Source organism: Penicillium longicatenatum (genome assembly GCF_028827895.1).
Source record: "Penicillium longicatenatum strain IBT 33135 chromosome Unknown contig_7_segment0_segment0, whole genome shotgun sequence".
Lineage (NCBI taxonomy): Eukaryota > Fungi > Ascomycota > Eurotiomycetes > Eurotiales > Aspergillaceae > Penicillium > Penicillium longicatenatum.
In genome coordinates, this window is record NW_026643124.1 from 869,000 (window position 1) to 895,100 (window position 26,101).

A 26,101-nucleotide genomic window follows, 5' to 3' on the forward strand; every position below is an offset into this window, starting at 1 on the left:
ATTTAATGGGATGCACCTGCACCGTCATCATCCGGCAATTCATTGATGACATTCTTGATGAGTTCAATCAATTCGTCAATGTCAGGACGTTCCGAGGCTTCCACTTCAAGACACCTGCGAACAATGTCCTTTACAGGAGCACTAATCGTGCTGTTTCCGCTACTTTTGGATGAGTCGTCACCGTCACCCCCGGCCTTTCCTTTGCCCTTGGTGGCATTGGACTTCTCGTCGGGGAAGCGCCAGTCGCCACCGAGAACACACATGCTCAGACTACCACCGGTTTCCTCACTGCGAGCTTCGAAAGGACTCTTTCCGACAAGGCATGCATACAGAGTGCAGCCTAGAGACCAGATATCGACCTTGGTGTCAATGATCGACCCGGTCTTGACGTCAAATAGCTCGGGGGCGCGATATGGCATGGTGCTATGTTCGGCAGCCGTGTCTTGCACCGCCAAGGCCAGAGATCGGGATGTGATAGCAATCGGGCTGGGTGCCAAAGAACCAAGATCCATCAAAATAGGTGACTGGCCATCGTCATCAATCATGATGTTACCTATAGAAAGATTAGCAGGGTGGAAATCACTTGTAACCGCATAAAACGAGACCCACCGGGCTTAATATCGCGATGCGCATACGGACGCAGAGCGCCATCCTGGACACCTTCCTGACTGCGCGTCACCTCGTCATCCATCAACGGCTCGTTCTCCTCATCTTGCTCTTCTTGCTGCACGCGATGGCTCGCTCGCCTTTGTGGCTTCATCTTCATGGTCCTGTCTGCATCCGCCTCCTCGCCTTCGCTTCGAACAGCCTTTGCCTTGCGCGTAGATGTCGCACCACTCTGGACACGGTACTGGTGCATCGATCGCATCGCATTGGCAACTCCAAGCATCAACACCATTAACCGCTTCTCCGGGAAGCGGGTATGGTTGACTAGATTGGCGTTGATGGCATCCTGGAGGTTACCGCGTTGGTAGTATGGTAGTAGAATGTAGACAGTCTTGGAACCCGCATCACCGCCATCCGATCGGAATTTGGAGCCAGATTCTGTGGATACGGAGTGATCGATGGCGTGGATGATGTTGTTGTCCGAGGTGAACAGGTTGTATGCTTCGACTTCCTTCAGGGCTTGCGACACGGATTCTTGGCCAAAGGGACAGCGGATTTTCTTAAGAGCGAATAATTCGGAGGTAGCTTTATCTTGGACGAGATATACATAGGAGAAACCGCCCTGTTTGGTTGGAGGTGGATCAGTTAGCTTTCGGGCCACGTTCACTTCTTCGCGTCACCGGGGGGCTTTGCGAAGGTGCCTTGGCTGTTTATCATACCTCACCCAAGAGTCGCAGGAGCTTGAAGCTTCGGTTATTGATCTTCAATTGCGGCGAGCTGGGGAAACAGCACATGCAATCTGTGAAGTTGTAGAGGAGGTCGAAGAAGTACTGCGCCATGACTGCTAGTACCTCCGCTTCGGGAGATCGGGACCGGTAGCGCGCGGGGATTGCAGGATAACTGGAGATAGAGATGATCACGAGTATGTTTCCGGGATCTACCGAATGTTGAAAAATACAAATCAAGGCAACCAAAAAGGAGAAGGTGCAGCTTGTGGAGGTAAGGGAGTGATAGAAGGAAGAGGTTGAGAGATCGGGGAATGGATTGGATTACGCCGAGTGGAGCACAGGCGCATCCATGGTTTTATTTGTTGACCCTCCCTCCTCCCCCTTTCTCATAACTCTATGTATATGATTCGGTTTCTTTCTGTACATATACGAGTTTCTTTTTGTCCCCTACTCACCGGGACTTGCATATATTTGGTTGGGTCTCAAGTATGATCAAGATTGGGCTTTAAACCTGTGGTTTCTCCTGACAAAACAAACAACTTCTTCTCTACCTACCCCTCGACATAACAACAACTTTCGACAACTCTTTACAAGTCGCGTTTTACCATGGCGATCCACGACGATGTCCAAATCGGTGACGTCGTCAACGTGCCTGGGGGCATGTTTGGTACAGTGAAATACCTGGGGTCCGTGGCGGGCAAGCCGGGTCGATTTGCGGGCATCGAGTTGAGCAATGAGCATGCGGCTCGCGGGAAGAACAGTGGAGATGTGGAAGGACGAAAATACTTTGCGACCTCAGTTCCTGGCTCAGGGATCTTTGTGCCCATGAACAACAGCAAGTACGTCACTCGACGAGCCACGTCAAACAACTTCGCCGTGCCTACAACTCCGGGGCGTGCCCCGCCTGTCAACTTCAGCAAGTCAGTTGGCCCGAGTCTCTCTACGCCTCGTCCTCGGATTCGTCGTCCCTCACTCCCTCGACCCGAGTCACCACGCGTTCCTCCCCCGAAGCTGAGCTTGGGCGGCCTACGCACTCCATCCGCCGTCTCGAGAACATCAGCCTCCAATGGATACCAACGGAGCCCTACCAAGGCTCCGTCACGGCTCTCGGATCGGCCACCATCCAGAGTTAGTGTCGACGACGATGCCTCGTCATATGGTAGACCATCCGACTTTCAGCGTCCATCCTCGGCAGAGACTCAAGATTTGAAGGATCAGGTTAAAAGTTTGGAAAAACAACTATCGGATCGGGACAAGCAATTGGATGAGCAGACAAAGATCCTCGGCGATTTCCAAAGGACCATGGAGGAACTGGAGGGCTCGGACGCTATGTCGATCCGTGCTCAGCTTCGGGAAAGGAATGATCGGATTAACCAATTGACCGCTGAGTTCGATGGCCACCGAGCTGATTTCCGTAGCACCCTTGACACATTGGAGATAGCCGCCTCCGAGACTGAGCGTGTCTACGAGCAGCGTCTGGATGAACTGCTGCAACAGAACAAGGAGCTCCAAGATCGCGGGGAAGATGTGGAGATTGTGGCTCAGCAACTGAAGCAGCTGGAAGAGCTCGTCTCAGAGCTGGAAGAGGGCCTGGAAGACGCCAGACGAGGTGAGGCTGAAGCAAGAGCTGAAGTCGAGTTCCTCCGTGGCGAGGTCGAGAGGACCAAGTTGGAGTTGAAGAAGGAGCGCGATCATTCGGCGGCAGCGCTGAAGGATGCGCATGCCGCGGCCGATGGGCCTCGGCACTCAAATGAAATTGAGCAAAAAGATGACGAGATTCGAGGTCTGAAGGCTATCATTCACTCCTTGAGCCGTGGAAATCCCAATGGCAATCACAAGGATGGCGCAGATGCTCAGAATGAACAAAATGAGCGCATTGCCCAGCTGGAGCAACGGCTCCAAGAAACCGAGGGCAACACTGAACGTAAAGACACCCGCATCGAAGAGCTAGAACGCCAACTGCAGGAGCTCCAGGTGAGTTCCCACGAGGGAGGTCGCAACCGCAGCTCCACTGTGACCCTCTCTCCGCCCAAGCAGCACAAGCCATCTGGCTCCCAGGGTAACATTGCCGTGAACAACATCAATCATGATCACCGTCTCTCTGATCGTACTGTTGTCCCTACCGACTGGCATGATGCCCCATCAGAGCCTCGCCAGCATAACCGCGGCATGTCCAATTCGTCGCAACGGCTCGAGCCTATGCCCGAGTCGGAACGCTCTTCTGATGACGATACGTTGTGGTGTGAGATCTGCGAAACGGGTGGCCATGACATTTTGAACTGTACTAGCATGTTTGGGGCGGGCAACAATGCCAAGGCTAAGGCCGAGGTCCCGAACGACCACGCTGGAAAGCCCGATGACCACCACGATTTGAACCAAACCGATGACAGTGAAATCCACGATAAGACTCCATCTCCCAAGACGGGTCGAGATGTCGTCCTTGAGGGACTGAAGGGTATTGGTGGTCTAGGCAATTCCATGGCGCCCGTCGCTGGCAAGTCCTCCGGAGTCATTGACGAGTCCAAGTGGTGTGCTCTCTGTGAGCGTGATGGACATGAGAGCATTGACTGTCCTTTTGATGAATAATGTCCTGGTGATGCAAAAGTATGAGTTGTTGTGTTGGAGGTTTTATGGGCACCGACAATTCGGTGGTTCTCGGTTGCATCTTGACTTTTTCTTCTAGTACATGTTTACCCCCTTCTATAACTAGCCCTTTTACATTCTTTTCTGCTTTGCATCACACGATATCCGGTCTGCCGTGGTTGAGGTCTGTGAATGCCTTTTTCTTTCATTTCAGGCTGTGTATTATTCCTATCGTTGAACATCTTGGCCACTGTTGTGGTACTTGTTGATATACCTACCTCTTTTGTCTGACCCTTTGTTGGAGTTTCCTTCGTTTCCCCATTCTTTTTCACATCGTCATTACTCACCCTGGTGTCCATGGCTATCAAACTTGTTGATGTAGGCTCAGCGTTCGGGTCTTTGCAGTCATACTCTAGACTTGAGCTGGAGGCTAATATAAAATCTAATCCATCATACCACAACCACTTTGTTTTTCTCGTATTTTTCGAGCAAGGGCGCTTCTTGCATATGCACCTGGCCTAGAGTATAAGACACCCAAATACAATTATATTCACAGACTTAGGAACATTGTATTCATCACTCATAATACAGTTTTACTTGACTTCTATACTGGATACCCGAACCACTCCTTACTCCACGTAGACAGGGATTCAATCCCCCTTATTCAAGGCTCGTCCCTTATTCAGGGTTCGTAGGAGGCTGTACCACCTCTCCTTCCTGATATCTCACCGCCGCCATCTCTCCACAACCCTTGCACCGTCTCTTTTCCTCATCTGCCCCAAATTCTTCCACCACAGCCTTGACCTGCGTCCCTAGATCCGTGCATACAAATTTCTTCTCCCACACAACCCCACTACACTTCCGACAATACCACCGCATAATATCTTCTGCTCCATCTGGTCGTGGCTGCTCCATCACTACACCGACCGTATCCTTAAATCGGACCGGACTGTGCGGTGTGTTCGCCGGTAGCAGGAAGATCGATCCCTCGTGAATCGGGATATCCTGGAACGTGGGTGGGTTGGTCGACGGGTCGACTGTCTTTAGGAGCATGGATCCTCGGTATTGGTAGAAGAATTCGGGGGTTTTGTTGATGTGGTAGTCTGTTCGCGCGTTGGGTCCGCCAACGATCATCACGGTGTAGCCGGCTGTTGCCGGGGTTGAGGGGTGGTAAACACAGTAATTGTTAACTGGTGGTTGTAGAAGATGAGAGTTTTCTTCGAGCCTGTTGGTAGAATGTTAGTTGCGCTGTACACCTGGTTGCGAGGTGGGAGTGTAGCTTGAATTCTTGTAGAGATTCGTAGCACCCCGCTATGATTCATCGGGATTGTGAGGGGAGCTGAAAGAAATGGGCTCTTACCATTTGGGGATGTTGAGAGCTGGGGGTAACATCGTGATAATTATGTCGACGGGAATGAATTGACGATGGAAACCGTGCGATATAAGAAAGTATGAAGCTGACCAAAAGGAGTCGCGTGTCAGGGTCTGATGTTCATTAGATCATTATCTGATCGGTGATAACAACTCGGACATAAGCCGATGCGCCGGGCCGGATTAACGTGGCCTCCGCCAAATTTTTCTTTTTTCGTTTGAAGCTTCAATGGGTCTCGACGCTTAGGTTACGACAGCACATCATGGCGACCCAACAACCTCCATTGAAGTTTACTTCACACCATAATCTCATCTACCGCCTCGTTCTTTCCACACTCACCGGCCGCACGGTTCATATCTCACAAATCCGTTCCAACTCGCCAACCAACCCCGGTCTCGCTCCCCATGAGATTTCTTTCCTGCGCCTCCTGGAGGCTGTCACCAATGGCTCCCAAATGGAAATCTCGTACACCGGTACGATTATTGTGTACAAGCCCGGTCTGATTACCGGTACTGCGCCGGGTAGCGGTGCCAGTGGAGGCATGATCAGACATGAGTTGCCTTCGAACTGCAACCGCGGTCTCAGCTACTACCTGATTCCTCTCTGCCTGTTGGCTCCCTTCTCCAAAGCGCCCATGAAGGTTCTTTTCACTGGCCCCGGTGTCATCACTTCTTCCACCCCTACCGGCGATATGTCTGTCGACAGCGTCCGCACAGCCATCCTCCCGCTCTACAATCAGTTCGGCATGTTCAACAACGTGGAACTTCGCATCTTAAAACGCTCGAACCCCGGCCCCAATGGTCGCGGTGGCGGTGGTGAGGTGCAATTCGTGTTCGGTCATCAGATCCGTCTCCCGAAGACCCTGCACCTGATGAACCCAGGTCGCATTAAGCGCATCCGCGGTGTTGTATACTCCGTCGGCGTGTCAGGCTCCAATAACGCTCGCATGATTGAAACTGCCCGTGGAATCCTCAACCCTCTTAGTCCCGATACCTACATCTTCTCCGACGTTTCATCTGCGCCTCTAATCCCTGCTCCGGACAGGAGCAACCCTAACGCAAAGAAGAAGATTGGTCTTGGATTCGGTTTGTCGCTGGTGGCAGAGTCTTCTACCGGCTGTCTCTACTCGGCGGATGTAGCCTCGCCACCTTCCGGTGGTCAGCCTCCAGAGGATATCGGTAAGCAGTGCGCATACCAGCTGCTAGAGACCATTTCCAAGGGTGGTTGCGTTGCCCCGGCCGCGGCACCGACCATGTTGACCCTCATGACCATGGGCTCAGAGGACGTGGGTCGTTTGCAGGTGGGCCGGGAGGTGATCGCTGATCCCAACCTGATCCAGCTCGCGCGGGACTTGACCAAGTTCGGTGCTCCTGGCTGGGGTATCCGTGATGCTTCGGATGAGAATGACTCTGGGGATGTGATTATCAGCGTGGTTGGTCGTGGTATCGGCAATGTCGGCAGAAAGGTTGCTTAGATGATGAGCGATTTTCCCCATTCCCCGTTTGCTAGTCTGGTTGCACCCGACGCACCATAGACTCTCTCGCCAGTCCCTGCCGGAAGGACACATCTGCAGATGACTGCTCACACTTGATGATTTCGGGGTCATTTCATATCACATGGCCCCGACATGGCTTGGAACGCGCCGTTCGGTGCCCGCATAGATGATGATCCGGCTTTTGAACAACAAGCTGGGAAAGCCCCAGAAAGGGTGATCTGCCACCGTCGTGCTGTCCCATTGTCTATGCTCTTTTTGAACCGGAATATCATGATACCCGATGTCTCTTATTATTCTCCAAAAGTCAACCTCCTATTTTGTTTGCATCGCATATTGGCGCTCCTGTTGGATTGGAGTTTGTGTATATACTGTACCAGAACGTACCAGAAAAAAAGAAGATTCCTACCAATACTTTCCGCGACATTAAGCACAAAGATCCAAATAGTTCAAAGCTACGAGTAGAAAATGGTTTTTGACATGAAGTGCTGAACTAATCCATATCAGATTCAATCTGGCCTGTTTCCAGCCCAAAGTAATGGTCTGGGACTTGAGGACCTTGTTCCGGTGATCCCCCGAAGGCGTGAAGGAGAGGGTATTACGATGCGAGTGTTCTTCAAGAGCGTATCTGGAATCAGATGTCAACAGCATAGGTCTGAATATAATTATAACAGAGACAAGGGGTTCGTTGATGGTGAGGAAGAGAACCCTTGGGAAGATTTAAATAGGAGAAATCAACATCAAAGAAGAATAGAGAAAGTAGGGAGGAAAGTTGAGAAAAGCAGGATATTTTATGCGCAGATTTGTCACAAATGTGATTTGGCGACTGAGTGGACTTGGGTAGAAAGGACAAATTGCAATCTTGCGTCTATCAGTGTAATCAAGTATATCTAGTATGTTCTTCGCAAAAAATGATCCAAAATCCCATAGATGCACCAACAAACGCCAGACATGCAAAAAAAAACCAAAACCATATATGTAAGTCGCTGAAACTATTCCGAAACATCTTCGTCCTTCCCAGGATACATGATATCCTGTCGAATCACCGCTAGTACATGGTTGACAAAAACGAACAACCACATAGAAATAACACAGATCGATAACGCTGACCCAACGCCCTTGATGGCTGCACTTTCAAACGAGGTACCCAAGGTAATGGTAGCAATAGTAAACCCCGTGTTTGGGAACACCATAGCCCACCAACTAAGATGGAATGCAGTGGGTGGGGACCGAAGTACCGCAATTAATGCAATGCAAAAGAACCAGAGGCTGAGAGCCCATAAGAAAGCACCAGCAGCCAAGGCCAGAATTTCGATCATCCGGCCATCTGCAGCAGTATCCTCACTGCCCATCACGCTAAAAGTCTCCGGGAGGCCACGGGCCATGCCGATGAGTGCCAGCGCAGTGAAGGCCGGTGGGCCGACACAGATAAACATACCCGGTCGGTGCTCGCGATTCGGGAGACCAGACTCCATCAGTCGTCCAATATAGTGGGAGTACATCATGAAGCTGATGCAAAATCCAAGACCTTGGAACGTCATGCCTGCTGTGACCACGGGAATGGAGGAGCGGGCGGGCTGTCGCTCTGCGATAACGGATGCAATGGTACCGCTGAGCATGATTGGGAAGGCCGGTAGGATCCACGAGGGCATCATAGTTTGCAGACGGTATGTGACCGAGGAGAAGAGGTAGGAATATTGGAAGACGGCCACGGCAAAGGTGCAGACGCAGTACATCCAGAACAGGACTTCGAGGGTAGTCGAGAAGGCTTGGGCGGGATCATCGCCAAAATACTTCTCTAGACCACAAATCATTGTAGCGATAGAGAGCCAGAAGGTTGGGAAGAATAGTCCTTCGCGGTCGTGTGTGATGGATTGAACTAGTCCGCCGTGGATGATGAATCGTGCTGCCATGAATGAGCAGACGAAAGCGAACATGAGCAAGTTGATAATGTAGACGGCCAGGCCGATCTCATCTAGGCCTTTGAAACGGTTGGGTTGGCTTGCTATCAACAGAGCCAGACCACCCGTGCTCATGGTTAATGTGTACCAGGCCCATGTGAAATGACGGAGTCGTTGACGGTATGATAATTGAATTTGCTTGTCAGACTTTTCGGCATTGAGGATAGGGGTGTCGGAGTGGGAGGAATGAGGAGGAAGTTCATAGGACTCTGCCCCTAAGAAGCCGGAGTGGGACATAGTGGAAGAGAAATTGAAACAAGGCGTATAGTTGTGTTAAGATAAGATGTATGATATAACAGATGAAATCCAAGGGCCAATGCTCGCTGTATATGAAATTGAAGTTGATATAGATCTATAGAAAGCGCGGGGAAGTCGGTGATTTAAATCAAAGCCTCTGGAGTCCGGGGGCAAACAACGGGGGGGGAAGATGAGTATCATTCCATGCCCAAAGCTCGCATCTTGAAGTAACAGGCCAAGAAAACACCAAGAACATTGCACAGCCTAACATGTATAGCACAGGGGTCCCCTCTTGAAGATTGACCTACCAGCGTCAACGTCCTTATCTGGGCCCATCAAGGCCGTAACAAACCAAGAAGTCGAGAATAGATCGACGGTCTCTGATCTTGGCATATTTCATCATAAACATTTATGCCTGCGGAGTATTAGTAGGGGGTAAGGGGGGGATAAACGATCCACCGCGGGCTGGGCATTAGGGTTACAGCTATTGTATAAAGAAATTGCGATGCCTAGGAAAAAGCAGTCAAAAACTCTGATCATAAGGTTTGCTTCGTAATTCTATTCTGAGCCCCTGAACCGCCACGACCAATTGAACATCGGCCGTTGCACTGTATAACCTCTCATGCCAAGTTTCTGAGGTTACCTAGATGATGAATATGAAATCATCGGGCCGATTTTTGAGAACCCGAATCTGTCCGATAGACTGGGCGGTCTTGGTATGCTCCGTCTTGCAGCATGGCCAAGAGCCAAGTGCCAAGGGCCAAGATGACGATGATCGACGGTGCATCGTTAGACGGTCCGCTGCCAAGCTTTGTTGTGGCAGTGAAGAGTAGACGAACGCCAAAAATCCAATGGCAAAGCCAACCTAGTGGGAGAGGAGGCTCGAGCGGGGGTACGTTGTAACAAAGTGGATCCCGTGACTGATCCAGACCTAGGTTGCCCCCTGAGCATCTTCCTTATCGTCACAGCCTCCGCCAACTAGCACTATTGATTCCAGTAGTTTGCCAAGACTTTCTCTACGTGGGCGCAGTACGGATTACTACTGGTCTTCATGCTGATGACTGGACTTACTGTACAATTGGCGGCCTCATTGCGCCAAGAATGCCTAGAGTTGTTGCATGTAGATCGTTTGAGCTCTCCAATCTACAGCGGAGCATTATTCGGAACATTATGATTATGCAATTGCTTTTGGAAACAAATTCCAATTCCAGGCAGTTTCTTATCACTTGGCGGGTTGAATTCTCGTACCCATTGCATTGAATAAACTCCCAGTCGTAATTGCGAAACAAATGCGCCTCTTCATTGCCGACGTGAAACATGATGCGGGTCTTTCAAAGGAAAGTGTCAATGAAGAAACAAAAAGAAAAACAGCCAAGTCTACATCATCTCGAGCTACCTTCTCGGTGTTGTAAGAGAAGCTCATGATTTGAGGTCCATATAATCCCGTATTTTTTGCTGCTGTTTTGATCATTCCTTCGGAAACTGAGAAGCTATCTCTCTGGTGTCTCAACTGGGCCAATCTTGCTAAAGGTTTAGTTTTCTGAGACCTTAACGAAAGATATGCCAGCTCATCTAAAAAGGGCTACAAATGATAGACACCAATGTCTCGAAGGACCTGTTACAGTTCGTTGGTGATAGCTTACAATCGAACATTTGATGTTGAATTACCCAGACATGCCGAAACCAAGCTCGTTCAAGCAACTTCACGCATATTTACTGTTTTCCCGGGTATTTGTACCTTTTTTGGAGCAAGATAGCGGATGATCTCACGGGCTTTGTCACTATTTTCCATTGCTTCTCCAAGCCACACAAGGGCGCGTTCAGCTTGTGCAGAAATTGACCGCATGAGAGGATTTGCCCATTTTTCTCATGTGTCCTGTTCTGGTCAATGCTTATTGCATCGACCCGTAGTTTCCTTTCAAGATGGCGGTTTCGGAGGTATAGCAGTGTGGCATGAAGGTTCTTTGTAACATGGAGAGTACAGCCGTTTAGTGTGATTGACTGAGACTTAATCATTCTCCTACACTTAGGAAAGCCCCTCCTAAAAATGCTCCCCACCGCCTGTTTCAGATAAGTTGTAGTCGAAGACCTCGCATTGGATCGGGGTACCTTTATCCTCATGCGGCAAAGGGTGGATCATGCGAGTGGTATCAGGCTTTGGTGAAAGTGGCGGATAAGTGAATCATTCAGTCGGAGAGACACGTTCATAGTTATAATCTCTTAGATCATTATGCAGGCGGCAATTAGTATTTCAACACTCTGTACTGACAAAACGTATGGTCCTCTGGTGTTTTGATCTGAATTGCAAGATCTAGAAATTGAGTTCGGCTGGAATGGCGGGGCAATCGCGACTGTACCCCAAATTACAACTGTATTGTAAATTCCACTACAGAATACTTTTCTTGCGAAAGTTGCGAAATTTTCAAATGATTAATTGGAATTGTGGGCTTCTATAGTAATTTCCCAATCAAGATTGCTCAACGTTGATCATCTGCACCTTCAAAATTCAGTCTAGAAGAAACCCCCTCCAATCACACATTCAAATTGACATCATCCGATAAACAACATCAGAGGCCAGCTCCGGCGTCGTATCCAGCAACACCCGAAGATTCCTTGGTGGTGCATTCTCGCCTCGTTCAACCTTAGCATCCATCTGACGAACAGCCGGTGTAGCAGCCTCACTATCACCAGGCGAATGGTACCTAGCCAATGCCTTCAACTTACAGGCCGCATAATGAACGACCAAGCGCCGCAGCTCATTCTCCCGAATCTGCGTCGCTACCGTTTCGGATATCGGCTCTAACCGATCCGTGTGGTTGTATGCGTACCGGAGCAGATCGAGGACCATTGGCGCTTGGAGCGTGGCCAAGTCGCCAAGTGCTTGGGAATCAGGGATGGGAGTCATGGCATCTGCATCTTCGAGGGCTAGACTGAGGAGGTCGCGGTGGAGCTTGCGGAGACAGAGCTGCGCTAAGGAGGGGATGAGGAATCGAGTGGCGAAGACGTATACCTTGGCGTGGAAGGTTAGGTAGGGGACTTCGGTTCCGGATATGGTGGGGGTTTGGGTTGCGGTTCGTTGCTCGTCGTTGTATTGGAGGGCGGCAAATTCATCCCAGAGACTGAGGCCTGGTGTGCGGGTTGATGAGTCGGCTAGGGATTGTTTGGCAAAGGACATGTCGATGGATGGCTTGCTAGGGGCTTGAGGTTGGTCTTCCACAGCACCCTCCCATTGGTCTTGGGGGGTGCTTTCCTCGGGAGCATACTGTTCTGCTTGTTCCCACTCTTCTGCCGGTTGTTCTGTTTCGACTATTGGCTCCTGCTCGGGCTCCGGCTTGGGCTCGGACTCGGGCTCGGCAGGGGCAGGGGAAGGAGCGTCATACGCTGGCTCCGGCTCTGCTGCTGCTGTGGACTCTCCATAGCAGTCAACCGGGTTTGCTTCGGTGGGCTGCTCGGGCACATCCAATGGTGCTTCATTCACATCTGCTGGGAGTTCAGGAGGCGGCGTCGATGGCGGCGTGAAGTTGACAGGTGCCTCCTCAGTGAACTCGGATTGATTCTTCTTCTTCCCCTTCTTCCCCTTCTTGGCCTTTTTACTTTTAGCATCTTTCGGGGAATCCCAAAGGTCGATCTCGGCTGCTGGTGCTGCTTCGGGCTCAATCTCGGGCTCAACTTCGGGCTCAACCTGAGGCTGAGTCTCAGCTTCTACCGGCTCGACTGCCACATATGAGCCATCCTCTGGCGTTGCAGATGCATCTTCCGCCAATGGCTCTTCTTCGGTAATTGACTTGGCTTCGGGCTGAGGCTCGGGTTGGGGTTCGGGTACAGGCTCGGACACAGGCTCGGATATAGGCTCAGGCTGGAGCTGGGGTTGGGGTTGGGATTGAAGCTGGGGCTGAGGTTCAACCTGTCGCCTTACTGACCGACTTGCAGATGAGACAGATCCTGGTGGTGATGGAGCGGGTGGCGGCACACCGGAGGACATTGACTCCGAGCGATATATGCCTCGCCATGTCCCTGTCGGACTGAGGATACTCTCTCGTCTCGTCTTTTCCTCTCGAGGGACCGGGGGCTTGGGCACTTTGTAGTCGCCTCGGTATGTATATGCCCAGAAGGCAGCAAAGGTTTCAGCATCGAATTCCTCCAATGTTACCACGGAACCGGATCCGAGCTTTGAATCCTTCACGACAGACTTTTCCTTCACGAATTTATCCAGTTCTGGCGATACATGACGAGCTAGATCAGAATGGATCGTCTGCTTGACGCGTGCCGGGCCAAGGAAGAAGGTCCAGACGGAAGACTCGCTGGTGCTATATTTGTTGATCGCGCTCAGCCAAGTCCTTCCATCTTAGGGTCATGCAATGACTCACCTTTGGTCGTCCGGGAAGTCCATGAGGAGCTGATGCTTTATGATTGGCTCTAAAAGAAAAAGAGCTCTGGTGCAGGGTCTACAAGCTTGGGAATCACTACTGAGTTAAATATGCATTCCAAGCCTTAGGCCAAATCACAGGGCAGCTCACGCGCCCCAAGAGACCCAGTGCAATTCCCTTAGTCTGCTACGTGGACGACCCTGATGGGTGTGGGGGGTCCCAAGGTCCAAAATTGTCGACGCCAACATGCCAGCAGACCGACTTTGATTATGAAGCTAAGAGTGGATTAGGTACCTGTTGCCTTGAAAGCGACAATGGAGCTCGGAAAACTACTGAACTCGGCGTAGTATGCTCCTCATCCATGCAGGAAAACTACATGGAGGTTTGTGAATCCCCATGCCTGCATCTTTCTCAATGCATACTGCAGCCATGCTGCATTTTTCTTCTGTGTTAGGACAGGCTCTCATGAATTGGAGGCAGTGATTTGTCCAGAGTGGATGCATTAGGATGAGCGACGTTGGACGTTCGTGCCCAATCCCAGCCTTCAGAGGAACCCAACTGCGGGTCTGCAATGTTGATTTGTCCATCGGGCTTTGGTCTGCTTGCTCGTAGCTTCACTTTCTTTTAATTCGCCTTGCTTGTCTGCTAGTTTTGTTGTGGCGGTCTGGGGGGCTGGTAAGTGGGTGGTCGGGTTTCTGAGAGATGCCATGATATGAATTGTAACTCCGCCGATTTCCATTGGCAGAGATTTCGTACTTTTGATGGATTTCTGGTCTCTTTTCCATCCTATCAAAACGAAAAAATCGTTGTGAGATAACGCATCGTTCAACTCAGTCATGTGGTATTCGTCATTGCGGAGGCGGATGGTCAATCAACTTAGATCCAACGGGGTAAGCTTGACATGAGCTAAAATGCACCTTGCATCGCATCTGCGTACCTCATGTAGGATTCAAGCAACACATCTTTATGTCAAACTGTGCTTTATGGAATACTTTATCTTGTCGACAATACTCAACCGGTGATATGCGACTGGATTGACTAAATCCCATTTGATCAGCAACCACAGATGACGTACTAACACCGTTTCTATTAATAGAGCTGGTTTCAAGCTCAATTCTCATCTCTCATGAGAGGCGATATAACGGCAAATTAGATGACATCGCTCGTCTCTCTTTGATGCCGATCTCCACGAGACCGCGGTCGATGCTCAGCTGAACACGTGGCACCGAGAATGAGTAAGACCAGATGATCACCAGTTGCGCTACCGACTACGCCCATCTCTCTACAATATCTCTACCCAAAAGACTGAGTGATTTCCTTGATTCTCGCCATGTTGGATGTTCTCTACTCGTCCTGCATCATGGTTTTCTCAATTGAGATTGACGCTGCGGCACACAGCCTGAATACATACTGAATAACTGCATGGCGCAAGGCTGAATGACACGGACATCTCTGCTCAGTTACACGGACCCTGCCAAGTCAACGGCGCGCAAATAGTTACCTCATTCCGCTGCAGCTCCCAACTGGACTGACTATAATTGGCGCAGAGCCCCTCTTTCTGGACAAGACGATACCTTTGCGCTCAGCTGCATATCGGAAGTTTCTCATTTGATTGACCTTCATTGGGTGGTTAGCCGATGGAACAAAGTTTCTAGTGCTTATTTCAGGGAATTGGGGCTGAACTGTATGGTCAAGCCTCTGGTCTGAAGGTTGACATATTTGCCACATACGAGGATTCATCGCAGATAAATAGACAGTCTCCCTAGTTTCAAATGACAGCGAATCTCTCATCTATTCATCCGTATAACCTTCAACATGTCTCGAGAAATAGATCGACTGCCAATGCCCACGGAGAGGCGCAAAGTGAAGGTCGTCGTCGCTAGTCCAAGTCGGTACGATACAAGCCCTACCTCTTCGTAGAATGTCACTCAATCAGTACAGATCCGGAACTCTTGGCCTGTACTGGGCAATGCAGATTCTAGGCTTCAAAACATATCATTTGTATGAGTGTATCAACGCCGGTGGTCTAGCTCATATCAAGATCTTCAAAGAAGCCATCACCGCTTACTACAACCAACTCTCGGGAATCAAACGATACGATCGAGCTGATTGTGAAAAATGGCTGGCAGACTATGACGTGAGTGAGCTTGATCTCAATGCTGGTGCTGCCTAACCAGTTGAAGTGTCTCATTGAGATACCTAGTTACGTGGGAATGGACGTGCTCGAGGCCTACGCTCAAGACCCAGAAGTGAAGTTCATTTTGACGGAGCGAAGTCCTGAGAAATGGGCGAAATCGGTCAACAATTCTGCTGGACAAGTTGCGAACATGGCAACTACCTTTCCGTTCGTCGTTCTCAAGTACTTTGACTCGACATTATACCACTTTCTCAATATGAATCGTTTGGTCTATAATGCGCTTGCCGCTGGGACGAAGATCGGGGACGACGATAATGAAAAGCTGTTGTGCAGATACTATAGCGATTAGTAAGTCAAGCCTGGTGCGGTGAAAGCGCTTCGTACTCATGTGTCCTTTGACAGCATCAAACGGGCAAAGGCGACGATTCCTGCTGATCGCCTGTGTCTGATCAATATCGAGGAAGACAACCTTGACTGGGAGGCTATTTGTCCTTTCCTTGAGCTGCCTATTCCCAAGGAACCATATCCTGGTCGCAATGATCCGGCGAAGTTTCAAGCTCTGGTGCAGGGGTTTATGGAGCCTCTGGTGAAAGCTGCTGCGCTGCGATGTGGGGTCACGGCTTTGATGACGCTGGGGGTTCTGGGTTGGGCATCCATGAAGTATGGACCGACTGTTCTTGCATCCATGAACAGATACTTCTAAATAGAAGGACCTTTAGGATCCTACGATTAATGTACTCAGTTCAATAATATAGGATTATCAGAATGGAATTGATATCTCAAGTCTATAGATACATATGTCCAGGACAGCCAACGGGGTATGATACAATATGTCGAAGATCAGTTGCCATGCACAAGCCGAATCTCTGTCGTGCCAGGCTCCCACTCCCGCAGTCCCTCACCCACGCTGTACCAGAATCGCAACCGAACGCACTCCTTTCTCGCAGTTTCAATCTCGTTCCGGTCAATGGCATCACCCAGCGACTTGACGCAGGCCTCAATACGCTGATCATTCTCCTTCTTCAACGCATCAATCTCCGCCTCAGCCTCCGGTGACGCGCCCACTTCTTCAATCGTCTCTTGCACCTCCATAACCTCCATCAATGTCTCGGGATCGAGTGCGTGCTTCGACGCTCCGTCCTCGGCCAGAACGTCGATACCATGCCACTCGCGTAGAAGATATTGTGCCCGTTGAAGTGGGTCTACAAGAGTGCGGTAGGCTTCGTTGATGCGGGCCGATATCGCTTCGGCGTGTTGCTTGACTTCGCCGGATGGGTATTTGTCGGGGTGGACTGCGTTCTGTAATTGAAGGAACTCACGGCGAAGATCGCCTACGGGAATATCGAAGGATGAGGCCGGTGGTGGGCCAGCGGAAAGTGTGCGAGGGAAGATGGTGTAGTAATTGGTGATATCGGGTGCGCCCGTGACGCCTGTTTCACCGGTCCCGTATTGTTGTGTAGAAGACTTGGTGGATGCATAGCGGCGGGTCAATACAAGTGATCCGGTCAACGCGGACTGTGTTTGAATAGATGCGCGAGTTTGAGCGGGCTGGCGAACTGTGCAGGTGTCGCGGAGGCTCCTGCTGTTCAAGCCCGTCCGTGTCGAGTTTGTGATAGACTGAGCTGTTGCTGGACGGCATATATGCCTGGCCAGACTTGTCGACCGCATCGCCATTTTGAATTTTATGTTAGGACGCCAGTCGCGAGTCAAAAAGTTCGGAGAAGATGGCGGGAAAATAGGCCTTACGTCATCCCCGCATTCCACACGTGATATTAACTATACATTGGATTTTAGTTTGTCATAATTTTGGAATTAGAGCAGCATAGTACATCGCAGATATACCATATGCAGATAGAAGCTGGATATATCACATGGTGGGTGCCAACAAAGCTCATCTTCCAGAACCAGGTCCACCTCATTCAGTACCCCAGAGCTTCACTGTGCGGTCATGACCACAGCTGGCAATCCATTTAGCGTCATTGCTGATATCTGTGCTGAGAACGTTGCCAGCATGTCCACTCAATGTCTTGACCAGTGACCAGTCATCGGCGCTGAAGACATTCACATTCTTATCGAATCCACTGGACACAAAGAATGTGCCAGCCTTCTTAGGTTGGATCTCTTTTGATGAAGCTCCGTCGACCTCCATTTGGCCATTCAAATGATCCGTGGGCTCGGTTCCCTTATACCATCGGAGATCCGATACAACACTCTTGTGTGCACCAATTCCACCCGTACTGCGTACTTGTCGCAGATCCCAGCATTTGACCCATCCATCTGCAGCCCCTGACAACACGCGATATCCATCCACACCCCAGTCCAAGCCGTAGATCTCCCGGATGTGACCTTCAAGAATCATGACTGTCTGTCCTAGTCGAACATCCCAAATGCGACCAATACTATCCAATCCACCGCTGGCGAGTAGAGATCCATCGCTGTTAAATGCCACAGTGTAGACTTCTCGGGAATGACCTTCTTGCAAAAGAAGCTCTGTTGTAGTCTCCACATCCCATAAGCGCCAGGTCGTATCGAAGGATGCCGACGCTGCATATCGCCCTGATGGATGGAATTCTGTTCGGCAGACACGGCCAGAATGACCCGACAATGTTGCCAAGGGTTTCTCTTGGTCGAGTGACCACAAGTTAATGTCTCCTTCGCCTCCGCCGGAGACCAAGTTCACTGAAGACGGTGAAACATTGGATTCGGGTAAAGTAGCACCGGGGAACCACGACAGTCCACCAACTCGGTCAGTATGTCCCTTGAGATTTGCCTTTTCCTCCAGGTTGGGGACTGTGAGCAGCTTGATTCCTCCGCTCCAGTTTCCGGCCGCAACAGTCTGGCCATCTGGCGCAAAGCGACAGATACTGATAGGTCGGTCACCCGCGATCTGAGACCCGTACAGGTCAAACTTTTTCAATTCTTCTTTGACCTCTTTGCGATACTTCACGTGCGTTCGGAGTGGAATGTTCGATTCGTCCTTGAGCCGCGCTACACGGGCCTTTGCTCTTGGCAAAGAAAACCGGGCGATATTCTTGCGGGCCTCCAGGAGCTCGTTTGTGCCCTCGGTATAGAATTCTTCTTGTTGTTCTCCCTCCTCCTCGGGTTCTTCCATTTCAATGTCACCCATTCCACCTTGTTGTTCCGACAAATCGGTTAACAGTTCACGTAATCGGTCTCTCCGGTCCGCAGGTCCTTCGCCGAAAAGTGTAATAGGTTCACCGAGCTCTCGTAAGCGTGCGCGTACGCGAGTGTCGTCCGTCGGTACAGCCATCGCGGCTGCTCTTCGTTTGCGCTCAAATTGGGAGTATATAGCGGAGGCCCTCTCGGCGGGAATGCCCGCGCCAGTAGCGGGGATATCATAGTCTTGATCGGTGGCTATGTGCGCGGTTAGCAGATGTCATGGAAGAGAATTGCGGATCATCACTCACGAATGTTGGCGAGATCGATTCCCATATCCGTGTCCTAGAGGTGTCATTACAGGTCAGCTTAATTTCCAAAGCAGGCCGGAACAGATGCGCCATGGTGAATTCTCCAAATCCTGAGGTTCGGGCAAAACTCGTGGAGGGCACAGGAGCTTGAACAGCTTGAATAGCAACGGGGAAGCTTGCTTACCTCTGCCTCCTCCACGTAGGCTTGCCGAGATGGGTGTATCATCTTGGCGACACAGAAGCTTTTGCTTCTCGGACAGAGTAAAGAGGAGAGACGCGAGAATGCAGGGCGTCAATTGGAGAGCGAGAGGTGAAGTTGCGGGTGGCAGAACTGATAAGCCGATAGAGATTTATCCGCGCACTCGTCTCCGCCAAACACTTAACTATGGACATTCCTACTATGAATCCCATACTGATTGGATTCTATGTCCATTGAGCTGCAGTCTCTATTGGAAATACTGAACTCCTTAAAACTTGTCTTCAGTCATTTGTCTGATCGATATAATATTTTCGCCTTTATATAGCATTCAAATCTAAATATATGTCCGTTCACTGCTACAGAAGAGCGGTGGAATACAAGCTGAGTATGAAAGGCCACCTGGGCACCATGGATATCCAGATCTCAAGGGAACGTAGAATGGCTGAAGTCGATGAGGTGTATAAGACGTCAATTGAAGACACAAGCATGGCATGAAATCCAGTCCTGACATAAGTACCGAAATCCAGTATACGATATCTGATCTTTAGGCGGTCACGATAAGATCAAAGCGGGTTCGGTCTTATCCGCCATGATTTTTAATAATCCCCATTCTCCTTTGCGCCTCTGTTAAATGTGCCTGTGATTCCAAAGTTGAATCCGTGGGCGGCTGATTTCCTGTGATGGTCTCGCCAAGTCTTTCGTGTCGAGTCTGCAGTTCCACCTGCAGCCTCCAAACCCTTGTGCGTGACGGGCTTAGCTCAATCTCCGCCCAGTCCAACACTCCCTCCTTCTTTTCTTTGCGAACGCGACCTACCTGGTCGGCCCTCTCATATCATGCATTGAACCGAGAATCTCGAAAACCTTTCCATTCGACTCCTAACCGCCGTTCCGGTCCTCCGCCCCGAATCTCCTACCGGATTGCCGTATCGTCGACCGGCAAAGGACGCCGCTTCCACCCTCTCAAAAATGCCTATAATTTCGATCCCAGCCTGTCTGATGCGATAGGAGTGTCTACAGATAAGAACCCGACCACCCGGCGACGAAGCCGTCCGGATAGCGGGGAGGATGCTTTCTTTGTGAGCCGCATCGGCAGCCGACAAAGTCAATCCGCGGATGGGGCGGAGGCCGTAGCCTTTGCTGTCGCTGATGGTGTCGGTGGCTGGACTGAGTCGCGGGTAGACCCTGCGGATTTCTCCCATGGGATCTGTGGTTATATGGCCGACACAGCACTGTCTTGGGACCAGACTGCTGATAAGTTGCGACCTAAGCAACTTCTGCAATCGGGATATGACCAAGTGGTCGCTGACCCAGCCATCAAAGCGGGAGGTAGTACTGCCTCCGTAGGTGTTGCACTCCCCGATGGCCGTGTCGAACTGGCAAATCTGGGTGATTCAGGTTCGGTCTTGCTTCGTCTCGCTGCCGTACACCATTATTCGGTACCCCAAACACACGGCTTCAACACACCCTACCAACTCAGCCTTATTCCACCGAAAATGCGTGCGCAGGCGTCAATATTCGGCGGGGCCTATCTTGAAGATTTCCCCCGCGATGCCTCTGTCACCAATGTCCAAGTACAGCATGGTGATGTGCTGATTCTCGCTACTGACGGCGTCTTCGACAACCTCAACAACCAGGATATCCTCAAGCTTGTATCGAGCCGTATGATTCTGACGGGGGCTTGGACGGCCACGGCGGATTATGGGGTCACGGTCTCGGATCATCTTCGTGAGCTTACAGTACCGGGTGGTCTTGCCTCTGCATTCCGTCCTCCAAAACCGTCGAAATCTCAACATGGCTCTCAGGAGGAGAAGGAACCGTCACCTCGCCCGGAATCCACTCTCACACTTCAGTCACTTCTGGCAGCCTCCATCGCTAATGAGGCTAAGGTTGCCAGCGTCGACTTCCGGCGCGATGGTCCTTTCGCCAAGGAGGCTCAACGCTATTACCCTGGCGACTATTACCGTGGCGGCAAGGTCGATGATATCTGTGTCCTTGTTCTTATCGCTATTGATGAGAGCATCGTCGGTAAGGGTTCTGCGTGAAATCCTATCTTCCCTGTTGTTCCTTCATGGGTGCTTCAACGATAGGTTATAATACTTCTGCGGTTTATCAGTACATACTTCCATCTTTCTGCATTCCGGGGCGCCTTGGGGTTGATATATTAGGTGGCTATATGTGCTACGTACATACTGTTTTTCTTCTTCTTCTTTGTTGGTATTGGGGTCTTTAACTTAACTTATAATCGTTAGACTTGACCCGCAAATGGCTCTCGGATATAGAATTGACAACCATGAACTTTATCCTAGCCTTTCTACTGCATCCCCTATAACCCTCTTCATCTCATCACTGCCCATACCGTTCGCATAGTCAACAGCACTACCAAACGCCCCTTTTAGTCTCACATCCGCCCCATGCTCCAAAAGCCATTTTACCCGTCCCACAGCTCCAGCCATAACCGCAATCACAAGAGGATAACCCGGAACCATATGTCTGGTTTCAAGCTTCTGATTTACATTCGCTCCCCGCTCCACAAGGAGCTCCATCACTGCAATCCGATCTTCATCGAAATCAGTACTGGGACTGACAGTCCCCATGTACGGATTCTCTCCTGGTGGACACACACCCGCTGCATAGTACAACGGGCCCCCATTGTCCATATGGGCACCGGCATCGAGTAACATTCGCACTGCTTCCACGGTTCCAGTCTCCGCAGCGGCTTCGACGGCTTTGCAGAAGGTGGGATGCTCCTGCGAACCTAGATTGGGGTTTGCTCCGTGGTCTAGGAACCATTTAAGCAGGTGAATGTTTTTCACTACTCGAGGGAGTAAGGGAGCGCCATTTCGATCTGGCGTATTGGGATCCCAGCCATGGTGCGCTAGGAGATCGAAGAGGGGAACTTGTCGATCCATTGGGGCGAAGAGAATGTTCTCGGCCGTTCTAGGTGTAATCAGTGTGCCAAGTTGGAGGAGACATCTTGTAGCTCCTACATGGCCGGCGCGCAGAGTAGCTACCAGACCATTGTGGAGCGTAATTGGAGTGAGTTCTTGGGAGGTGGTGACGGATTGAATGGTAGATACTGATCCAGTGCGACAGGCGGATTCGAAGGAGATGATGTATGCTGGCTTTCCGCCTATCCAGCCCAGATCGCTTGGCTCTACAATTGGAAGGTAGTCATAAGCCGTGGCCATTGATCGACCCATTGGCTGTCCCGTTGTTTGGGATTGAGCCTGCTGCTGCCTCCTCGCTGCTAGAAACTGGAAGTTTCGCTGGCGAGCTTGTAGCGCCATCTGAGATTGCTGTTGTTGTGATGTCATGCTTGAGTATAGATGTGATGTGTATTGGGTTATAAAGGATGTAGTGTACTATATTTATTAGTTAATTAGGATACAGGTGCTAGTGCTTATGTCACTGGGCCCCGGAGCAGATCAACTTGTGACTACAAGGTTGATGCGTTTTGAAACATTAAGCTTGACAGTAACAACGGCTACTTGAGAACTAAACAACTCAATACTTAGCAGCACCTTCCATTCCACTAAAAACATCTCAAAAATCTTGACGCAAATCAAAAGATCAGATCCCAAGTCCCAAGCAAAGTGAGCTATAACTCCCATGCGTATGACCGAATCTGCATGTACAAAGAAAGTAGGAAAAGATAAAGTCAAATAAGCACATTTTAGGTTCCTTGACTGATAAGAAATAAAGAAAAACAGTCCTAGAATAAACCCCCACATCTGAATGCTACATGGCGAACGGGTGGATTATCAGGGGAAAACACAGTAAAGAAACCGTAAAAACAGAAGCACCCAAACCTGTCCATGGAGAAATGACAAAATAATGAAATTAACACAATGATCGGGAGCACGTTTATTCCGTTTTCTCCTCGGGCTTCTCTTCGGATTTCTCCTCGGTCTCCTCCTTGGAGGCTTCCGGCTGAGCCTCCGGCTTGTCGGACTCAGCATCTGGCATGGGGGTATCTTCGGCTTTCTCTTCCTTCTCCTCTTCGGCGGGGGTCTCAAGAGCCTCGTCATCTTTGGAGGCGCCATTCGAAGCGGGCTTGTCCTCTTTATCCTCTTTGTCTGTCGAAGCCGGGAGATCACTATCCAGCACGTTCTTCCAGCTGGACAGAAGGCTCATGGCACGTGAGCGGAAGTTAAACTCTTCGTCGCGGGGAATAGTGTTGAGCTTGACAATCATCTTGAGAACCTTGTTGATCTTAGTCGAGCGAATGATTGCAACTTCCAGGTCGGCATGCTTCTCCAGTTTATCGAAGTAAGTGGCCATGGCGTCCATCTCGTTCTCCTGGGGCGGGCTATCGCGAGAAATAAATCCCTTTTGAAGCTTGTGGCGCAGGAACAGGACTAGAAAGTAAAATCAGTATGGAGTGATACGCAGTTGAGAGTATCAGCAAAGGGGCAAGACATACCCTCCTTCTCCTTCTTCTTCTTGAGCTCCTCGGGATCAATCTGCTTCTCTGGCTCCTTGGCCTCAGCGGGCTCCTCGTCGCTGGCAGCTGCCTTGCCCTTCTTCGGGGCGGCCTTCTTGGTTTTGGGAGCGGGGGCCTTCTTCTTCTCCTCAGCGGGAGTCTTGGGGGCCTTCGGGGTGCTCAACTTGAGCTTGGTTGCAGTCTTAGGGGTCTTGGCCGGCTGTAAACTTTAGGCATTAGCTAACCACATATCACCCATCGCAAGCGCATCCTGGAGAAACGCACCTTGTCTTCCTCAGCATCAGCCTCATCCTTCTTGCGCTTCTTGGTGGCCTTCGATGGCTTCGCCTCGTCTGCGTCTTCCATCTCCACATCAGTTTCAGCGCCCTTGCTCTTGCGCTTGTTCTTCTTAGCGGCCTTCTCAGCCTTGGCCTTGGCTTTCTCTTCCTCCTCGCGCTCCTCCTCCTCGATTTCCTGCTGCACGGCAGCCTGGTGATCCGAGAGGAGGTCCTTGAAGTGCTTCAGGTCGTGGCCCTCCGCAGCAACCTTGTAGGCGCCAATCAACGTCTTAGCCTTGTTCTTCTCAGAGATTTCTTTGCATTCGGCCGGGTCGAGGGGCTTCAAGTTAGTGTTTGGAATCCAGGCACTATCAATCGTAGTCAGCAATCATTCTTGCAGCGTAGAAGAGTGAGCCCGGTAGGCCCGACGCGATAGCTTACAATTCATTGGTCTCGAAGAACATGACGGGGAAAGAGCGCTCATGGGCACGTCGGCCACCATCAGCATAGTCGGCGCGGTAGGTTCCATCTGCCTGCTTAGCAGTGATGGGGCGGCTGTCCAGGAGAGATTGGGGGAGCATCTCCTCGTCACAAACAATGGCGGGCCATGGCGCATAGCTGCGAAGGCGCGCCAGGTAGTAGTCGCCGGGCTTCGCATCGAGGTGAGTGATACGGCTCTGGGACTTCTTGCGGTTCAGCTTCTTCTCGCCAACACCGCTGGAGCGGCGCCGGTCCGTGGAAGATTTCTTGGTAGACGCGGGAGTTCCGTTGGTCTTTGGAGCAGACTCCGCATCGGCCGCTGCCTCGGCCTCCTCCTGGGGCTTGGGCGCATCGTCAGAGGTATCGGCCTTGTCGGTTTGGCCTTCAGGCGCCTTCTCGTCGGAGGCATTCGCATTCTCTGAGGGATAAGAACGGATCAGCGGACCTTGGTCGCACAAACACAGAAACCCCCCAAATCACTCCGACCAGCAACAGTTCCTCGCAGGAGCTCTGTAGATAATTGGAGCACAGGAGCGCGATTCAAACTTACCAGTGGGCTTGGGATCCGAGGTAGTGGCATTCTCCGACTCCTTGTCGGTGGGCTTGTCGGCGGGAGAGCGCTCAGGCTGCTCAGCTTCGGGCTGAGTAACGGGATTCTCTTCGTCCATAATCGCAGGAAGCAAGTGGCTGATCAAGAATCCAAGGGTTAGAGATGATGGGGTGGGGAGGGAATGGCTCGAAGAGAGGAGGTGGGAGATGTGGAGAAGGAACAATCGCGCAGGGAGCGCGGGAAGAGAGACGCGTTGGGGTCGAACGGGAGAAATCCGCCAATGACGCCACAACTCCCAGCTTCACCACAACACACCGAATCGACCCAGGTCTGTGGGATGATCAGGGTGGTTATGAAAGTTGTTGATGGATTTCAGGCATAACTAAGTTGGTTTTATGTGGTCCAGAAGTTCACGTCGACTGTGCAACGAGAGCCCTTGCACTCAGGGAAATCACAACCTCCATTTGACATCTATTTGTGAGCGTGGTCGCGTGATACTTTTCGATGATAAGTCTTCAATAAGGAGGTGTAATAATAAATCCAATGCTGAACATCGGCACGCAAGGGCGTCGATTGCTTCTGCTTGCATAGATATAGTCTGGACCTCGCAACTTGCCCACCATATCCCTAGACAAATTGTTAGCTATATAGATTATATATATTAGACCTTAACATCAGTTATTATACCACTGTCACGTCATTTCTGAACGATATATAATATAAAGCCTGAGTGAGTGGGTCGATCACCGGAGTCGTGTGAGGTCCTTTTGCCTGGGAAATTAACTGTAGAGACGTCGCCAAAGGAAAGAATAGTTGGTTTCATTGATGCTGAGGCACCTTTGCAAAGTTCGATTGGCTTGGGAGAAGAACTCTGGTCTCAATGCACCGAGTCAGTTCCCGTTGAATGAGAGATGTGCACCCTCTCTTAGTATTAAAGACGATGGTATGTCCGGTTTACCCATTAACTCTTACCGAGACTTCATATCAAACTAATGTACTGGATATTCGACAATGAGGTATGGTTAAGCTTCGGGCTGAAATAGAGTTCGCCACAATGATGGAACAAATACATTCAAGGATCAAAGAAACGATTCTTGCTGGGTCATGAGTCATTATATTCACCGAAGTCATACTAAACCAAACCATTCACAGGACATTCTGGGTTGAAAAAGCAAAGTCACTTGGTGATAATTAGGAAAATAATAGAGAATAGTGCCCATGCCATATACATAAAAAATCCAAAATCACAAGTACTGAGAA

At 50.5% G+C, this 26,101-nt stretch overlaps 12 protein-coding genes across 12 annotated transcripts; 4 read left to right on the top strand and 8 right to left on the bottom strand.

Annotated features, from left to right (window-relative positions):
- Positions 1-2: 2 nt before the first annotated feature.
- N7484_010606 (putative serine/threonine protein kinase ENV7) lies at positions 3-1,445 on the bottom strand (the record flags this gene model as incomplete). Its single annotated transcript, XM_057120993.1, has 3 exons — positions 3-553; positions 610-1,228; positions 1,326-1,445. 3 exons carry the CDS (start codon positions 1,443-1,445, stop codon positions 3-5), a joined length of 1,290 nt encoding a protein of 429 aa, XP_056966747.1.
- A 495-nt stretch (positions 1,446-1,940) lies between these two features.
- N7484_010607 (CAP-Gly domain containing linker protein BIK1) lies at positions 1,941-3,920 on the top strand (the record flags this gene model as incomplete). Its single annotated transcript, XM_057120994.1, has 1 exon — positions 1,941-3,920. One exon carries the CDS (start codon positions 1,941-1,943, stop codon positions 3,918-3,920), a length of 1,980 nt encoding a protein of 659 aa, XP_056966748.1.
- Positions 3,921-4,595: 675 nt separating this feature from the next.
- N7484_010608 (3-hydroxyanthranilate 3,4-dioxygenase) lies at positions 4,596-5,309 on the bottom strand (the record flags this gene model as incomplete). Its single annotated transcript, XM_057120995.1, has 2 exons — positions 4,596-5,142; positions 5,278-5,309. 2 exons carry the CDS (start codon positions 5,307-5,309, stop codon positions 4,596-4,598), a joined length of 579 nt encoding a protein of 192 aa, XP_056966749.1.
- A 242-nt stretch (positions 5,310-5,551) lies between these two features.
- On the top strand, positions 5,552-6,763 carry N7484_010609 (RNA 3'-terminal phosphate cyclase-like protein; the record flags this gene model as incomplete). Its single annotated transcript, XM_057120996.1, has 1 exon — positions 5,552-6,763. One exon carries the CDS (start codon positions 5,552-5,554, stop codon positions 6,761-6,763), a length of 1,212 nt encoding a protein of 403 aa, XP_056966750.1.
- Positions 6,764-7,773: 1,010 nt separating this feature from the next.
- On the bottom strand, positions 7,774-8,979 carry N7484_010610 (tellurite-resistance/dicarboxylate transporter family protein; the record flags this gene model as incomplete). The annotated part of the gene is made up of 1 exon (XM_057120997.1): positions 7,774-8,979. The coding sequence occupies one exon, from the start codon at positions 8,977-8,979 to the stop codon at positions 7,774-7,776; it is 1,206 nt and encodes a 401-aa protein (XP_056966751.1).
- A 2,539-nt stretch (positions 8,980-11,518) lies between these two features.
- Positions 11,519-13,369, bottom strand: N7484_010611 (uncharacterized protein; the record flags this gene model as incomplete). Its single annotated transcript, XM_057120998.1, has 2 exons — positions 11,519-13,286; positions 13,347-13,369. The coding sequence occupies 2 exons, from the start codon at positions 13,367-13,369 to the stop codon at positions 11,519-11,521; spliced, it is 1,791 nt and encodes a 596-aa protein (XP_056966752.1).
- Positions 13,370-15,161: 1,792 nt separating this feature from the next.
- On the top strand, positions 15,162-16,186 carry N7484_010612 (sulfotransferase family protein; the record flags this gene model as incomplete). The annotated part of the gene is made up of 4 exons (XM_057120999.1): positions 15,162-15,238; positions 15,288-15,483; positions 15,530-15,831; positions 15,886-16,186. The coding sequence occupies 4 exons, from the start codon at positions 15,162-15,164 to the stop codon at positions 16,184-16,186; spliced, it is 876 nt and encodes a 291-aa protein (XP_056966753.1).
- Positions 16,187-16,323: 137 nt separating this feature from the next.
- On the bottom strand, positions 16,324-17,157 carry N7484_010613 (J-type chaperone JAC1; the record flags this gene model as incomplete). The annotated part of the gene is made up of 1 exon (XM_057121000.1): positions 16,324-17,157. The coding sequence occupies one exon, from the start codon at positions 17,155-17,157 to the stop codon at positions 16,324-16,326; it is 834 nt and encodes a 277-aa protein (XP_056966754.1).
- A 241-nt stretch (positions 17,158-17,398) lies between these two features.
- On the bottom strand, positions 17,399-19,137 carry N7484_010614 (putative pre-mRNA splicing factor; the record flags this gene model as incomplete). Its single annotated transcript, XM_057121001.1, has 3 exons — positions 17,399-18,858; positions 18,912-18,945; positions 19,096-19,137. 3 exons carry the CDS (start codon positions 19,135-19,137, stop codon positions 17,399-17,401), a joined length of 1,536 nt encoding a protein of 511 aa, XP_056966755.1.
- Positions 19,138-19,790: 653 nt separating this feature from the next.
- Positions 19,791-21,152, top strand: ppmA (type 2C protein phosphatase PTC7; the record flags this gene model as incomplete). Its single annotated transcript, XM_057121002.1, has 1 exon — positions 19,791-21,152. One exon carries the CDS (start codon positions 19,791-19,793, stop codon positions 21,150-21,152), a length of 1,362 nt encoding a protein of 453 aa, XP_056966756.1.
- Positions 21,153-21,407: 255 nt separating this feature from the next.
- On the bottom strand, positions 21,408-22,424 carry N7484_010616 (ankyrin repeat domain-containing protein; the record flags this gene model as incomplete). Its single annotated transcript, XM_057121003.1, has 1 exon — positions 21,408-22,424. One exon carries the CDS (start codon positions 22,422-22,424, stop codon positions 21,408-21,410), a length of 1,017 nt encoding a protein of 338 aa, XP_056966757.1.
- Positions 22,425-22,974: 550 nt separating this feature from the next.
- N7484_010617 (uncharacterized protein) lies at positions 22,975-24,959 on the bottom strand (the record flags this gene model as incomplete). The annotated part of the gene is made up of 6 exons (XM_057121004.1): positions 22,975-23,468; positions 23,534-23,753; positions 23,819-24,179; positions 24,253-24,736; positions 24,760-24,801; positions 24,842-24,959. The coding sequence occupies 6 exons, from the start codon at positions 24,957-24,959 to the stop codon at positions 22,975-22,977; spliced, it is 1,719 nt and encodes a 572-aa protein (XP_056966758.1).
- Between the last annotated feature and the right edge of the window lie 1,142 nt (positions 24,960-26,101).